Source organism: Acanthaster planci, linkage group LG06 (assembly GCF_054643075.1).
Source record: "Acanthaster planci isolate LZ-2023a linkage group LG06, COTS_SCS, whole genome shotgun sequence".
Taxonomy (NCBI): Eukaryota; Metazoa; Echinodermata; class Asteroidea; order Valvatida; family Acanthasteridae; genus Acanthaster; species Acanthaster planci.
This window is the reverse complement of record NC_141782.1, coordinates 252,080-268,218: the sequence shown is the minus strand read 5'-3', so window position 1 is coordinate 268,218 and position 16,139 is coordinate 252,080. Positions and strand designations below refer to the sequence as shown.

Sequence of the window (16,139 nt, the reverse complement as noted above, 5' to 3'; positions counted from 1 at the left end):
GTTAAAAATTCATCCTGAAGGAAAATTCTATGAATCGCTTAAGTTAGCCAGAATCTCAACCTATCCTTCTCCTTCCTTCACTAAGAAAACAAGCCAACCAAAAGTGATGAATCCTTTCAAGCATACATGTGCATGTACATATGTAATGTGTATGTACATGTAAAGTTATGGCCAATTTTGGAAGCATGAATAGCTTCTTACACTTGGCAATCTGCATGAAATTAGTGGTATACATGTATGAGTAGCAACAAAATGCTGTGGTTAAGCTTAGTTCTTTGTTTACATATAAGGAGCCTTTTTCAAACACCCATCACTGGAGTGATACTTGGCAAAAATGACACAGCTGAGCAACTATCCTTTCCAATTTTCCACGCCACTCTTTATCAGAGTGTGCACGTACATGTACCTTTCAATTAGGCAATTGTGTAACTGAAGCATGCATCAGATCATCGTCAGTGCAATTCCTCCTCTGCTTCCCTTCTCCCAGAGCCCGCCTTCGTGCTCAGCGGAAGTTTGCCGAGTCCCTACCGTGCAGTCCGAGTACCACTCCGGCCAAGACGGGGCTGACCGGTGGACTCAGTGGTAACAGCAACGCCAGTGGCAGCAGCAGTAGCAGTAACAAAGGAATGCTATTCAACTTTTGCCCTCAGACTGAAGACTTCTTGACATTCCTGTGTCTCCGAGGTAAAGCACACCTCCATCCCAATGGCTGGGGAATTGACTTCTTAACATAACACTGGGAAGGATTATATCAACCTCTTTCCCCCTCACACAGTGAGAGGTATTACTTTATAGTTTCAGTCAACATCTTGGCACCCATAAGTCTTTATTATTTACTCAAACCAAATAGTGCCTTTCTCTTTTATGTTTTTATTAAAGGCTATTTAGAATAAGTTATGAAAAAAATTAATTCATACATATAGCCGTATGTTCCTACTTTCCTTGTTTGTAAATAACAGTTTTTTAATTCTGCAGAAACCTGATTTAAGGCTTTTTTCAATTTTCAGAGATACAGGTGTGAGTGATTTATACAATGTTTGTAAATTATTCCTGTAATTCGCATTTCAGGCAAAAATCTCAAAGTTCACCTATATTGTACCTCCCCGTGTCCCCCTCCCCGTGTCCCCCTCCCCGTGTCCCCCTCCCCGTGTCCCCTCCCCGGCCCCCTCCCCGTGTCCCCCTCCCCGTGTCCCCCTCCCCGTGTCCCCTCCCCGGGCCCCCTCCCCGTGTCCCCCTCCTCGTGTCCCCCTCCCCGTGTCCCCCTCCCCGTGTCCCCCCTCCCCGTGTCCCCTCCCCGGCCCCCCTCCCCGTGTCCCCCTCCCCGTGTCCCCCTCCCCGTGTCCCCCTCCCCGTGTCCCCCCTCCCCCGTGTCCCCCTCCCCGTGTCCCCCTCCCCGTGCCCCCCTCCCCGTGTCCCCCTCCCCGTGCCCCCTTCCCCATGCCCCCCCTCCCCGTGTCCCTTCCCCGTGCCCCCTCCCAATGTCCCCCCTTCCCCCATGCCCCCCCTCCCCGTGTCCCTTCCCCGTGCCCCCTCCCAATGTCCCCCTCCCCGTGCCCCCCTCCCCGTGTCTCCCAGAAAATGATACAAACTGAAACATATTCTGGAATTTCTCAAATACATGTACTTCAAATAATTGTGAATTACAAAATTTACAATGTCGTTATAGGTGTATGCTCAATTTTTTTTCAGTATTTTAAACTAGAAGCTGAAATAAGTTTCATTTAGCTCAATGGCGATGACATCATTGAGCTAACTGTTCAAGTGGTTACGGTAAACGAGAATCGAACTGTACTTTTTTTGACGCAGTCAACCTGATGTACAGTCCTCTCTCAGTTTGCTGTTTTCTGAACAAATGTTAATCTAGAGATTGCATTCTCTTGGCAACAATGTGGATGATGCAACTAGGCAGCAGGACAGGCATTTCATCAAGAATGGGAGATTAAAAAAAAAAAATTACCTGTCGCCTCGCAGGATGCATAGCGGACAGGATGAGAAATTGCACGTATCTAGGTGTTTACAGATAAATGCGATCTCGGCAACATTTTTGCTTTTATGTGATGAAGCTTGTATCACTAGCAAAAAGTGATGAGGCCGTAAGGTTGGCCAAATTCTCATTTCTTTTAGCTGAAGTCTGATTTGAATGGCTGTAGCCGCCATTATACCGGTAGATAAGATATCAGTTACATATTTGAGAAGAAAGCTTCTCGTTCGTAAGTGGAATAAAATTCAGATACATGTATGATGCCATTCATGACACTCAGTAAGCGGGTGAAGTTATGATAGTAATGTTGTCAAGATCAGTGGGTACCAGCTCGGATCGAGTTTGTTTCCTAATTTTTTGTTAGCAAAGAACCTCCGCTAAGGAAAATATATAAACTAGTGAGGAATTGAGATTATGTTAATTCACACATCCCCTTACTAAGGATTCCGTAAAGGTTTCTATATGGAATTTCGAAGCGTGACTATAATGGCAGAAATCTGAAGAATGACAGAAAAGGAGACCCTTTCATTTCATGAAGGAATGCTAGACTTTACTCCAGTCCACTATGTAGTTTCCCCCTCTCCACCTTTTCTTCACTTTCAAGCACCTGTCATTGACTTGGTTGTTTGATGCTAACAAGTGCTTATGAGAGTCTCCTCATGTTCTTGTTCAGGCACCCCTGCTCTACCTCCTCATCTGGATTTCTTTGAAGTGGCCAAGAAACACGAAGCCCAGAAGGCATCCAGTCATGACACTAGCAGTACAGACGAGTCCAGGACTGTCGAGAAGAATCACAAATTTGTGGAGAATAACTTTCACATACCAGGGATTGAACCGTTACCAATAGGAATAGCTGACTATCCCAACCTGGCAGTGACTCGCTTTGAATCTACAAAGAAGGTATGAGCAAGTTGTCACATTTCACAAATCTTAGCTTTAGTTTCAAGTTGCTACTTGTTGCTAGCCCCACAAAGCCTTCAGTATTCCTGAATTTCAATCTTTGAATAATTTCCCCAAATTAGTACTTGATGTTTTGGTTTGTTCCTGCAATTTTCAGGCAATACGGAGAAGGAAGAATGTGGCCTCTTCAACACAGTCATCCATTCCACCCCCAACAGACATTAACGGCAATCAACAGTCACCTCCATGTTTGTCACCCATCCCCCCTCCCATTGCGGCTATACCCAGGTGCCGGCATCCCCCTCCCCTGACCCCTATTGAGCCAGTCAGCGACACTGACAGCTGCAAATCCAAACACTCCAAGAGCAGCAGACAGAAACCAGCCGGGCAAGGCGTGCCATGTGCCCCAGCGAGCGTCCAGGCAGATATACCGGACCAAACATTACCACTACCTACCTCCAACAAAGTAGTACAGGATGGGAACAGCTCCCTCATCACGCCCAGTCTCAGGAACAGAAAGAGTCGCAAGTGCGTAGATCTGGCGCAGCTCAAGTCCAAGGCGGCACTCACCCTGAACAATAATTATGCAAAGCTCAAGAAGTCGCACAGAGCCAACTCCAGCAGGTTTCCGGACCGGAAGAAAGTAGCAAAGCGGGCTGAGAATTGCACTGCCCCGCTGGCCACCACATTTGAACCACCCACTCTGAGGAATAAACGGAAGCGAGTGGAGCTGGATAGCATCTGTGCTGAGAACAATGTGGTAGATTTCAAGCGACGCAAGCTCCAAGAGCTCACAGAGAAATCCTCCCTTAAGCTCTTACGAAACAGCAAACAGTGCTTGCAAAAGAAACTTCGAAACCACATGCGGACGACAGTTAATTCAATGTCGCTGCATGCTAAGCACAAACACATAAACAATCACATCATCAACAACAACACTTTAGAGTTGCTCCCCTTGGAATCACCCTGTCCTCCTTCCACTAGAACCGCCAAACCAAATCCAACATCTGTCGGGAACAACCACCAGGTCCCCCTAGTCAAAAGAGGCAGGGGACGTCCACCTGGCTCTAAAAACAAACTGCGGCCGGCGAGTCAACAGCAGCAATTGATCAAATCTACCTCGTCCTCCACGTTCCGTAGCCGATCCACAGGACTCCGCAAGATGCTCTCCTGTACCCCCGTCTCAGGCCCTGCAATCAGTACTAAAGCTGTTACCCACAATGCACCAGTGTTCTTCCCAAGCCAGGAGGAATGGAGGGACCCTATTGCTTACATTTCTTCTATATCAGCCCAGGTGGCTCCAAGTGGGATGTGTAAGGTTGTGCCTCCACAAGGATGGATGGTAAGTCAATCTCACACTCCGTATATTTGAACATTGACTCCTGTCACACCACAAAGTTTTATCGTGGGGCAGCTATTTTGTTTTTCTACCATCATTGAAAGCATTGTAACCAAACTGAGGCTGGAAGAAAAAATAGTCTGGTTCCTTTTATCAATATATAGTGTTGTGTTACTTTTGTCATTTGGTGTGCAGGGGGAAGACAAAATGGCAGCATCACAATAAAGGTCTGTTAGATATTGGACAGCAGGACAAGTTTCATAGCTCTGATTTGGTTTTCCATTTTCGAAATAAAAAGGGCAGTTGTGGCTCATTTCATGGCAAATTGAAAGGACCTAAATTCCTCTGTTGTACCTCTTAATCTTTTTTCTGCATGACTGACTTCCCATTATGAAAAAACATACCCCCGATACGACATAAGGCACTTCTTCTGGCACCTCTGCAACTACCCTCTTAATCATTATACCTTATTTGTATTTTTGGCAGTCTTTATATATGATGTTTCTTGAGAAAGTCACTCCTAGGAACAGCTTTTCCAAGGTCTGTTCTTGTAATCCAGTAGATATGTGTGAAAATTCTTAGGCTGATGGAACAAGAGCTTTAAGTAAAATGTAGGTGAAAAATAAATCTCTGTGTCCATCCTCCAAGACTACCCATGCTTCCAGATCTAAATGTCAAAATTCATAGATTCACCACATAAAGTGAAACAGCCGTTACGTGTATGGCACTTACACCTGCATTGAATCCAATTACAGGCAATGAGCAGATTTCAAGAAGACGGGTAAATTGAACTTGGGAAATTTCCTAGTATTCTCCCAGAGTTGCATGTGCCCACGCAAGCTTCAGCTTTCATTCATGAAAAAAAGAAAATCTGTGAATGAAGGGATGAATGAATGAATGAATGAATGGATGGGAGTAAAACTTGGCAGACAGCAACCACTTGGCTATTTATATCCCAAGCAGACCTCCCCCCCGGGGAGTTGTGCCTACACCAGCTGCCCCAATCCTGGTGTATTCACATCGACTTCCCTCCCACTGTATGACACATCAGCCAGGAAAAAAGAAGGGGGGGAGGTTTAAAGTCTTTGGCTGGCAGGTACAGTCCTCTTGGGAGAAACAGTCTCGGGGCTCTGTGCACAATGATTTACTATTGACAGCGTAGTTGGTGACATTTACTTCATTGTTTGGCTGCCACTGAATACTGGGCTTTGTGTTGGTGGCAGGTGGGCGGGTTCATCTACAAGTACATGTTTATAGTTTGGCTTTGTAGTACTCATGGAAAAAAATGCTGAATTAGACTTCGTTAACACACAGTGTGATGGTTGAGTGCCATTTGTGAGAACAATTGTGGAAAAGTTTTTAAATAAGCAACTTGAAATGGCAGGCTCTCTTTGTTAAACCAAGTTGCAGTAATTGGTGTTTGTAATGACTATGGAAATATAAAAATGGAAATAGAAACCCATCCAAATGCCAAACAGGGTATCAAGTTAAACATGAGAAGTAACTGGTAGGATTTAATGAGCATTTGAAACAACTGTTCATCATGTTTCCTTCTTGTCAGATGGTCCTTACAGTTTTTAATTGTGTGTGTTTCTTTATTTGTTTGTTGTTGTAACTTGGTCAAGTACATGTATCACTGTCAATCAGATCTACAGACAAACTAGGAAGGAAACATGGGCAAAAGCAAAAGGGAAATGATATTGTTAACATTCCTGGGAAACCCCCGTTCCAATCCCATATATTTCCTCAACCCCTAACCCCCCCCCAAAAAATAATTAAAATAATGTCATTTTAAAAATAAAAATAAAAAGAGATTGCAAAGCTTTGATTAATGATTAGATTTGTTTTTTCTGCCTGTTCTTTCTTCAGCCGGAATGTAAACTAAAGGATGACATGAGATTGTCACCCCAGATCCAACGCATTCACCGTCTCCACCACAGGTATGCTGTTGGGTGTCTGATTACAAATTAATATCCCAAGGATGTCATGTTTCAACTTGCGTAGATTGAAAGGTCATGTTGTCTGAACGCTTTGCGTTCTGGGGAGAAATTCTATACTCTGTGATCCCATAGGTCCGTCTGTGGCCTATATCAGTACTTTGAGTTACAAATGGGAACATTCTGAGAAAAAAAGTACATCTCTTCCTTGAATATATTGATTAAATTCCAGAAATTGATGCAATGATATTCCAAGTAATTAACCAAATAATTTCATCTTCAGTTTTCAGAAAGAATCTGTCAAAAATTGCAGAATACATGTATCTGGGAATTGATTTTGTCGGAGCAGTGAAATTTCTTGCTTAGTGTGGGATTGTTTGTAGGGAAGTCTTTGTTTATTCATGTGATATGTTTGTTTTTTTCTGGTTTCATGAATACGGGGTGTCAGATTTTTTTTTTTTTTACTTCAAACTACTGTTTGACAAGGTATGTTTATATTGAAGTATGGCAGTGTATTGAAGGAGTTCCTTTACATCACAACAACAAAAATCTCTGTGTGTTCAACAGAATCTTTTTTACTTTGTGGTAAAAAGTATTTACATGTGTTTCATACAAACTGCCTTTTATTTGAATTTGAAAAAGGTGAAAAGTTGCCAGAGCTGGGGCTAGTTTCTCAACTGTTGAGCACAAATTATATATGTTCAGCAGAAATAGGTTACCAGTCAAAGTGCCATGCAAAGTGTGTTACCTGAGACTGGTTCCCTGCTCATTTTTGCTTGCTTTGTTTGCTCGCTCAAATTGTCCATGCAATCCTAACAGGATCACATTGTAAGAATGGAATGTTGTCCAAAACATGAAGCTCTCAGGTTCTTCCCGTTTTGCACATTTCAGGTCACTCCAGTCAGTCAGTAATATGAATTAACTTTCTGTTTTTTCCCCAATTAAAAAAAATTAGTATGTTCCTGGGAATTTGGTTATTTTAAGCTGTTTTGAAACTCCTTTCCTAAATTAATTAAATCACTGAAGAACTGTTCTTACCTTTAATGTTGCACTATTTCATTGCGCTCTCTTTTTTAAATTGATACAGGTGGGGAAGTAACGTACAGCAACTTGCATGTATCAAGAAGCATTTGGCTGCTCAGGAAAATGACATCACCAACCCACCGCAGGTAATGAAGAAATCACTCATGATGAGATATCAATGTGTATGGGATTTTCAGATTCAGGATTCATTTGTGACAGACTTTCCAGGTATGAGTATGCTTTTCTATTTCAGCTGTGCATATTTGAAGTCTGCCTTCAGAGTTATTTTTGAAATCTCACAAAAATCACAGCAGTAAAAAAATACATACTACAAAATATCAGAAGTAAAGGCGACAAAAAACGATAGGAGCGAATCGCAATACAGTGCGCCACCACAAGGTTGCCACGGAGAAGCAATTTTTTGCGTTTACGGTGATCAAAAGCATAGCCGCCTTGTTGCAGTTTGCATTTGAGTGGATGTCAGTAGAGAACTTGGGGAAATGTTTGATGGATTACTAACTCCCTAGGGTGTGTGCAAAATCATAGTAAAATTGGAGGATTCAGGACTGTTAATCTGGAAATTCCATCCAACAGAAAGAAGAAAAGATGTAATCAAAATTCCTGTGCGAAATACACTTAGAAATATTCTTCCCTGACAAACCAACATTGGGAATAATTCAAGTTCCCCTGGGTAGCCAGTGAATAGAATTTGTCAATACCTTTCCACAATGTAAAGTGAAAAATGCCGTTTCTGTGGCAACCTTGTAGTGGATCTCTGTATTGTGAATCAACTGCACTCTGAATTGCCCCGTATTACGTATCTGGAATTTGGATTCTCAGTTTGCTATCTCTCCATTCCCTCTTTGCAAGTGTCTTCCTGTTCCTATTCCTTTTCCCTGTCAAAATCCTTCTCACAGTCTTGTTTTTATTCCCAAATTTCCTTGTGTCCCGTTCATGCGCTTTCAAAACTTATCTGTGTGAGTAATTTCCCTCTGTAACCACATGTACATGTAGGCTAAGGTTAATTATAATTTCACCGAATAGCAAAATTTAGGGCAGAAATTAACAAAAAAATGCAACAGAAGTTGGAAAGTGTATAGTGTGAATTATTTAACTAACCCAGATTATTGCTAAACATTTGAGTGATGTGACTACACTTTATGACTCTATCTGAATGGCTGACTTCGGAAGATACACGAAGTTTTGCGGGGCGATATCAGCACAGCATCCATCTGGATACCTTGAGTTGAAAGAAAAACAGCCTGAAGGGGCTTGTAATCAAGTTTCCACAACTACACACCATGGACTAGTCATACTTTTACTTAGAGGTAATCAGTGACATCAAGGCTGTGTTGATATATGCTCTATCCTCTCTGTTGGCGGAAAGACAGCGTCAGATAAATTTACTGGTGTCATTTTATCACTTGTCCCACAAAGCCTGATTTTCTGTGACATTTACAGCCTTGATTTAAGAGTGAGGAATTGGAGATCTGGAGTCAGTAGTGTGTAGTGCTACCTGGCAAATGTTTGACAAAGTTAACGGGGGGGGGGGAAGTGCATTACTCCAATATTTGACTTAAATGTTCTACAAGGACATTTTAATTGTATTTGAAGCTGCATGATCAATAAATGTCTTTATTTTTGTAGTGTATAAAGCTTCCCTATTTTCCCTCAAGAGACCTTCACTTCTGGAACCTGAAAATGAAAGCCATCATCTGTAATGTTCCTTATGGACCTTTATCATGATGCTGCCATGTTTGTCTTGTTCCCTGTAGACCCACTGGCAGTGGTAATACAACTTCACATATTGATAAAAGGGAACAAACTATTTTTCATTCCAGCCTAAATTTGGTTACTTTGCTTTGAATAGTCGAAAAGCAAGATGGCCTCCCCATGAGGTCGAAGCATTTTGTGTTCTACCATGTTCAAACACCTGACTCGTGCAGTTACCGTACTGTCAGAATGATAGAATCATGGGGATAACCAGTTAGGGTTGAATGGTGTGTCTTTGTCCAAGATTGGTGGGTGCGAGCTGGACTTGGTGCGGTTCTCCAAGATAGTGACCCAGCAAGGAGGACGCAAGACACTGACCAATAAGAAGAGATGGAACAAAGTGGCAGACTTGCTTAAGATTCCAAAGATGGTGAGTCTGACAAAAACGGCTGGACAGGAGGCTAGGTTGGGATAGTTGTGACATGGATCTATGCTCTCCAATTTTCGTGCCTGTTTCTCAGTTCAATTTGAATTCACTTTGCATTTAGAAGAGGGGCTTGTTCTCTTTTTATTACATTTAAACTGGCCTGTTTAAAACTTCACTAATTGTACCCCGTTAGTTGTTTATGGGAAAGTATGCAAATTTGGTCACACTGTGACGATGAGGAAATCTGCAGTGCAAGTCAATCTCAGGATTTGATTTGAAATGTCCCTTTTTGCAGATCCAGGGAAGAATCGGCAAGCTGGACAGTATTTATTGCAAGTATCTGCTGTCGTATGACACCCTGACCAAGGTACGTTGTAGACGCCACTCACAGGTTGTACAAAAGAAATCAGTCATTGAAAATACACCACAACTGTAGAGAAGAGATTGAAGGGTTAATAACCTCATAACATGCCTCTTTTGTTTGGCTAGGAAGAGAAGGAGAAATTGTGTGCTGAGGTGGAGACTGAGAGAAGGCGGCAATTAGGTGAGTGGTTGGTATTCATTCCCTGATGAGGGTAGGTTGCCTTCAAGTTTGTGGAGTTGGATCGTGACCTTTGACCTTAGTAGCCCACAAGGCCGACCATTATCATCACCAGTGGATGTTGCATTGTCATTTGGATCTGGTTCATTGCCATTATCAATATGGTTTGTCTCATTCAAAGATGCTCCAGCTTTGATGGATTAAACTTTAAATTCCTGAAATTGTCTCATAGTTTTTGCCATTATGCTCATCATTTCTTTACGGTTTGACCTCTGCGGAGTCAATGTTCTGCAAAGCTCTGAGGTAGTTGTTATTTTGACAGCTATTTTATATAAGATTGGACATAAGGTCCTACTCAGCCTAAGACATATCTGACGGTATGCTAAAATGGGTTCACTCTCCTGTTTAATCTTGTCTTATGCCATTTTAATCAGTCGTCTTTCTCACATTGGCGTTCTCCTTATCATTCTCTGACGGTTTAAGCCTCTTATATTTCATCCAAGTCAATTGTTGACGACATTTGGCATATCATGAGGCATGTCCTTACTTCCACTGTTACAAAGTGGACACAAGAAACGAATAGTTACTTGTTACTTTTGGTGGCTATTTCAAGATAACCAGTTGCACCATTGCCAAAAGTCAGGTAGGCACTGAGGGGAGTATTAGCAGTGAGACCTTGACACCTTGCATTGCAGGCAAGCGCAGTACCAAAGACTCACATGAAGATGACAGCCACAGCAGCATCCTGGGTAGGGGGCGCTCTCTGAATCTCACCCAGTTCTGCAAGATGGCCAACAACTTCCAGACGATGCAATTCAAGAATGACCCAAGCCCAGCCGAAGTGGAGGTGAGCGCATTGTATAGATGGCATACACCTGTTGTTACTTGGGGTGGGTGGGCTTGTTTTGAGAAACAGGAGGGATTCGTGTACATCATATTGAATTAAGCGATTGATTTAAAAACTGCAGATATTAAAGTCAGTTTGGATAGGACAGTCTTCTTTAGAGGGTATTTTTTATGTTTCTCGTTAGTGTCGACAGAACTTAAGACTTCAAATCTACCAGGAGTATATGAAAGATTTTGCTGGATTAAGGGAGCGAATGCATGCCTAATCATTTTAGTACATAGGACTTGAAACCCCCCAAAAATTGAAGTGCATAGAAAGATTATTTAAGATTTGGGAGGGGCGTCCTGTCAAGAATGCATAAACAATTGGCATGGATCAGTCTGTGATGGCGTCTAGGATATCCATTCTGCTTTGGTTTAAGAGTGGACTAGGGTAGTCTGTTAGAATGGTCTGCCTGACACTTTAAGGTTTTCTTCCTTTTGACGCAGCGTGAGTATTGGAAGATTCTTGAAGGAGGACTGAGTCATATATCTGTGCAGAAAGCAAACATCGATACAGCCATCTCAGGAAGGTAAGATTTGCCTCTGACTTTGTCGCATTTCCCCCCCCCCCACACACACACACCACAAATATATATATAATGGTATCTAGGTTCATTTTCTGAAGAATGCAAAGGAATGCCATTGCTAGCCAATTTTGGGCAAAGAGGTTGCATTATACATTTTAGAAAACAGACAGTTTTGAAATATTAAAATACTACCTGGGTTCATTTGTTCACAAAATAGTGTATCAACAAAGGTAGTGTATATGGATCAAACAGAGTGCTGCTGTTGAAGTCTGACTTCATGAAGAAATCTCCCTACGACTAATAATAGACTTACCAACGGTCCCCGCTTCAGCTTCAACCTTTTAACGCATAGAAATCTGCCACATACTTGTATGACTACCAGTCCTCAATTTACTAGTAAGCTGCTTGAGTTACATAAATGTCATCGCCAAGCATATATTGAGCAGCTGATAAAAATTAAGCCGTATTGATCCAAGATATTGTGAAAGTCACAAGAAGGGAAGTTTTGGAGAATTCGTTGCCTCAAAGTTTGACAAGATATTTCATCAGTGTGTTGCTAATACTTACCAGCAGAGTCAGGCTATGCTGATCTTTCTCCAAGAAGATGTAGAACACGGATTGCTACTGACATTGTTGTGATAAATGTGTTCTAGACACGTATCTGACGGATCAGTCTGCCTTATTTCTGCATGCCAGTGTGTGTTATCTGTGGAGATGTGGTCTCAGTGCTGAGTGGTTTGAATGCTAACGATGATTGTCTTCATTTGTTGCCATGGTAATTGGGAGCTTTTCCTCTCACTGATTGGTTTAGACAAAATGTGGTCTTGTCATGATAAAATGGGCATCTGCATGATGATAATTTCTGTGCATATTGTTGAGCTGGTCCTGACAGTGTGATTCATCCAAGAGGGTTGGGGACTTGGGAGACAAAAGGAAAAAGAGAATCATTGACATTCTACTACAATGTGGAATACTTGTAAGTTTATGAGGGTGCTGGGTCACGCATATGCCCTTTTATTAACTACTCAAATAAATTTGGGATAAAGACAGGAGAATTCCTGTGGCTCCTTCACCTGTGGCCAAATCATAAAAGCTTCCTGTGTGTCAGGCCAGAAACACTAACTTCTCACTTGCTCTGCCAAAAATATCCCCAGAACGGACTACTTTTAGCATTTCCACTTGCGTTGGAGTTTGGGGACTTAACACGACACTTGGAGAGAGAGGAAGAGGGAGGGAAGGGAACAGGTCCAGGAAGTCAGATCTCATTTGGAGTGGAAAAGCTCAAAATAGCCAGGCTTTAGTCTTGTGCTGTAAAGTATGCCCCAGAGTGATCCGTAATTGACGTCCTTCCCTACGACTGCTGTCATTTTTTTTTGTTAGTGATCCTGTAATTGATCAACCTCTCTCTACCACTGTTTGCTGTGATCTCACTCTTTTTTTACTCTAGTGGTTTCCCCCACCGAAAAACTGACCCCTTTGCCAAGTAAGTTTGGACAAACTGTCTCCTCACAGTCAAGAAGAGTTGACCTTTGGCCTCATTAACATAATGCATAATTGCAATCGCTAATGAGTGCAGCACCAGCATAGCACATCCCCGGAAGTTTCTTGCACGTTGCTACTAACTTGCATGTTCAAACAAATCTCTGCATGTTGCATTTGTTGAAAGGGCATTTAAACGGCATTTACCTTTAACGGGGAACACGTCATTTACTACTCAGCACAGAAAATTTTGTTTAGATTTCAATACGTGATAAAAGCCAGCTGTTTAAAATAGCATTTATTTAAGTGTTCGTTTTTACAGGATATTGTGATTATTTTAAGCTCATAATTTTTGGTTGAGTTGAATTGTTTTCTTTTGACGGTTTATCATTGTTTTTCCCTATTTTCATGTTTGTTACTTTGCTCCTTTATGTTTCTCTCTGTATTCGTTGGATGTTTGAAATTGTTACAGCAGCTTCAACATAATGCATTGTGGGGACCATGGGTTGTCCACAGACTCATTGGGTGCCATGTTTGCAGTGTTTATTTTTGTGATCTGCTCTAGCAAAAACACCAATAGAAGCGTTAGGCATTGTGGTTGCGTCTTGTGTTTCATTACACACAAAGGATGGGCTACCTCAAAATGAAATCAGAGACAACAAAGACGGTTTAGTATTCACTCATGTTAGGACAAACTATGGCCATCAGTTTCAATGCCGAGATATAAAAACTGAGCATTTTTTGCGTTGGTTCCCCATGGAGTGTCATGCCACAAGTATATAGTGTGCCTGGTTCCCTGTGGCCAAAATGGCTGCCCTCTATTATGCTCACATTAAGCACTCTCGTAATGCAGCCTCTATCTCATGTCAACTGCAGACATAACTGGAATTTGAACAACGTGGGCAATAACCATGGCAACCTGCTGCAGGTTCTCCCGGGGAAGTGTTGTATCAACCTCCCTGAGATGAAGGTTGGCATGCTATACAGCACGGAGACATGGAACTGTGACAGACACGCCCTACCCAGTATTGAGTATCTTCATACGGGAGCTCCTCGGATACAGTGAGTTTGGCTCTGTGTTGCTATGGGCTCCCTTTGTAGACACCACTGTAATGATAAGTGCTGATAATGGAGGATATCAGTATGCCAGTTTGTCTGTGCAAAGTGTATCATATGGTTGTACGCATTCTGCTGAAATTTATCCTGTACATTATCATTCAGTGAACCAATGTGCATGTGACTTGTTCATGATTGAATGGCATAACCAGGCTATGTAGCATTGCCTGCAGCTATTGCACACAGCCAATGCTAAACATTGAAAGAAAATATTTAGGAAGATATTTTGGAAGTAATAGTGGTTAGTTGTTATTGTCCAAAGTAGCAATATATCCAACCTGGTAATGACGCTGTTGGTTTATATATGTGCTTCTTGACACTCTTGGTATGTTTACACGTTTTTGTTCGAATTATTTGACCTCTCCGTGTTGGCAGCATCCTAAAGCAGTGGAGAAATGTTAGTTTTACCTTTTAGGCACCTATTTTACCACCCACATGCTCATGTAAAAATCAAACCACAGCCTTGTAATTGCAAATAAAACCCTTGGAGGCATTTCTTAAAGGCACTCCAAACAAATTATGTCATCTTTAAATTAAGACAAACATCTTGTTCTCCAGACTTGGTATTATTTGAATCTTTGCATGAAATTTTCAAGTGCAGGGTGGTAATTATTACCAATAGATCCCATTGCCTAGCCTGGATGTCAGACGCTTTGGTGCTAACACACACTTGTTTCTCCCATAGCTACTGTGTCCCAAGAGTCCATCAAGAGAAGGTCGTCCAAGCTATGCAGAAACTAGTGCCTCACCTTTGTGCTAAGACACCACACTGCCTTCACGACAAAACTTTCCTATGCATGGTGAGCGCCAATGCAGAGCTAAGAGAGCTGTTTCTATGAGCATGGGCGATTCCATGCAAATGTCTGCCTGGGGTGCAAAGTTGTGTTTCCATAGAAGTATATGTTGGACACTGTTGTGAAGGCATTGAAATCAGAAAACAACCAACATTAACAGATAGCAAGGCCCTTTCTTCACAATATATTTGATGTATGATTACTCTTTATTTAAACTTCAGTGAGTTTTTGTTGCACATTATATTCAAAAATGAGAGGTTGCAAGGATGCCAATCTGTTACCATAGCAACACATAACATTACCTGATTCTTGCATAGTCCACATTGCAAAGGAAATCTTTATGAAAGCGGTACATTTCCAATGTAGAAACGGTACTACAGCTTAGATCCTTGCTTGCAACCAACCTATGATAGACAATCCGTCTGATCTGTCAGTCTGTTAACCATGGAATTAACCCTCTTCATCATCAACTGATGGCTAGGGAAGTGGCGTCTTGTTTCCTGACTCAGCTATGTAATATGGCATCATGCTTATTATCTGTCTGTTACTCTGAGTCACGACAATAAGTTAGCATATCATGCTGAACTTGTCCAACATTGTTGAATGTTCATATTGGTAAGAAAACAAAAACAAATTTATATTGTTTCATTGTATTGTTATTTGTGGCTTTGGGATTGAATCAATAAGCACATAATTACATCTACCTACCATCTACCTCTCATGCAGTCCTACTGACTTTCTCTACATATATGGACACCAGTATATTGTCACCTTCACTTAAAAGAATAAGAAAGTCCGTGATTGAGAGCATCCGATTTAGTAGTGGGTTCCCTGTGGATTCTTATGTTTGGGCCCCATCATGATAGATTGGCGTTGTTTTTTTCTCTAGAAATTCCCCTTAAAGCTGCATCAACCGAGGACATCGTTATCCTGCATCTTCATGTAGGAAAGCTTTGATGACTAAGAATGACTTTGTTCCTCTCCTCAGATACCACCTGAAAGCCTGGCTGAGCTAGGCATCCCTGTCTATCGTCTAGACCAAAGGAGTGGGGAGTTCCTTGTCACATTACCTGGTGCTTGTACTTCCTCTATCTCATGTGGATATAACGTGGCTGAAACCATCCACTATGCAACACCCAACTGGGTGGAAGCTGGAATTGAAGCTTTCAGGGTAAGTTGCTACCCTTTTCGTGATTACAACCATTCTCCAATGTGGTCTTTTCCTGATTGGGCCATTTCTTTGATTGGGTAGTTCCTGTAACAAAGGAATGCTTGATTGAGCTATGTTGTGAGTAGGACATAACCCAGATTGGGTTGTTTTCCTGATGAGGCCATTCCTTGACCTAGCCAAGTTTATACCTCAGCTGGACCATATGGTGAATATCTTAATTTATTCATTGGTATCTTTCATTATATCTGAACTCTTTCCTGATACGATGGGCTTGTTGAAAAATGATTGCCATCAATTATTGAA

At 41.9% G+C, this 16,139-nt stretch overlaps 1 protein-coding gene across 1 annotated transcript in view; it reads left to right on the top strand.

The window, feature by feature from the left end:
• jarid2 (jumonji and AT-rich interaction domain containing 2) overlaps positions 1-16,139 on the top strand; it is a 46,856-nt gene that overhangs the window by 21,281 nt on the left and 9,436 nt on the right. Inside the window, 14 exon segments of the mRNA XM_022226660.2 lie at positions 488-684; positions 2,655-2,881; positions 3,039-4,223; positions 6,090-6,160; positions 7,245-7,326; positions 9,198-9,323; positions 9,616-9,687; positions 9,810-9,864; positions 10,557-10,708; positions 11,197-11,279; positions 12,724-12,759; positions 13,632-13,817; positions 14,557-14,671; positions 15,654-15,836. Of these exon segments, the coding sequence (XP_022082352.2) occupies positions 488-684; positions 2,655-2,881; positions 3,039-4,223; positions 6,090-6,160; positions 7,245-7,326; positions 9,198-9,323; positions 9,616-9,687; positions 9,810-9,864; positions 10,557-10,708; positions 11,197-11,279; positions 12,724-12,759; positions 13,632-13,817; positions 14,557-14,671; positions 15,654-15,836 (2,770 nt within the window).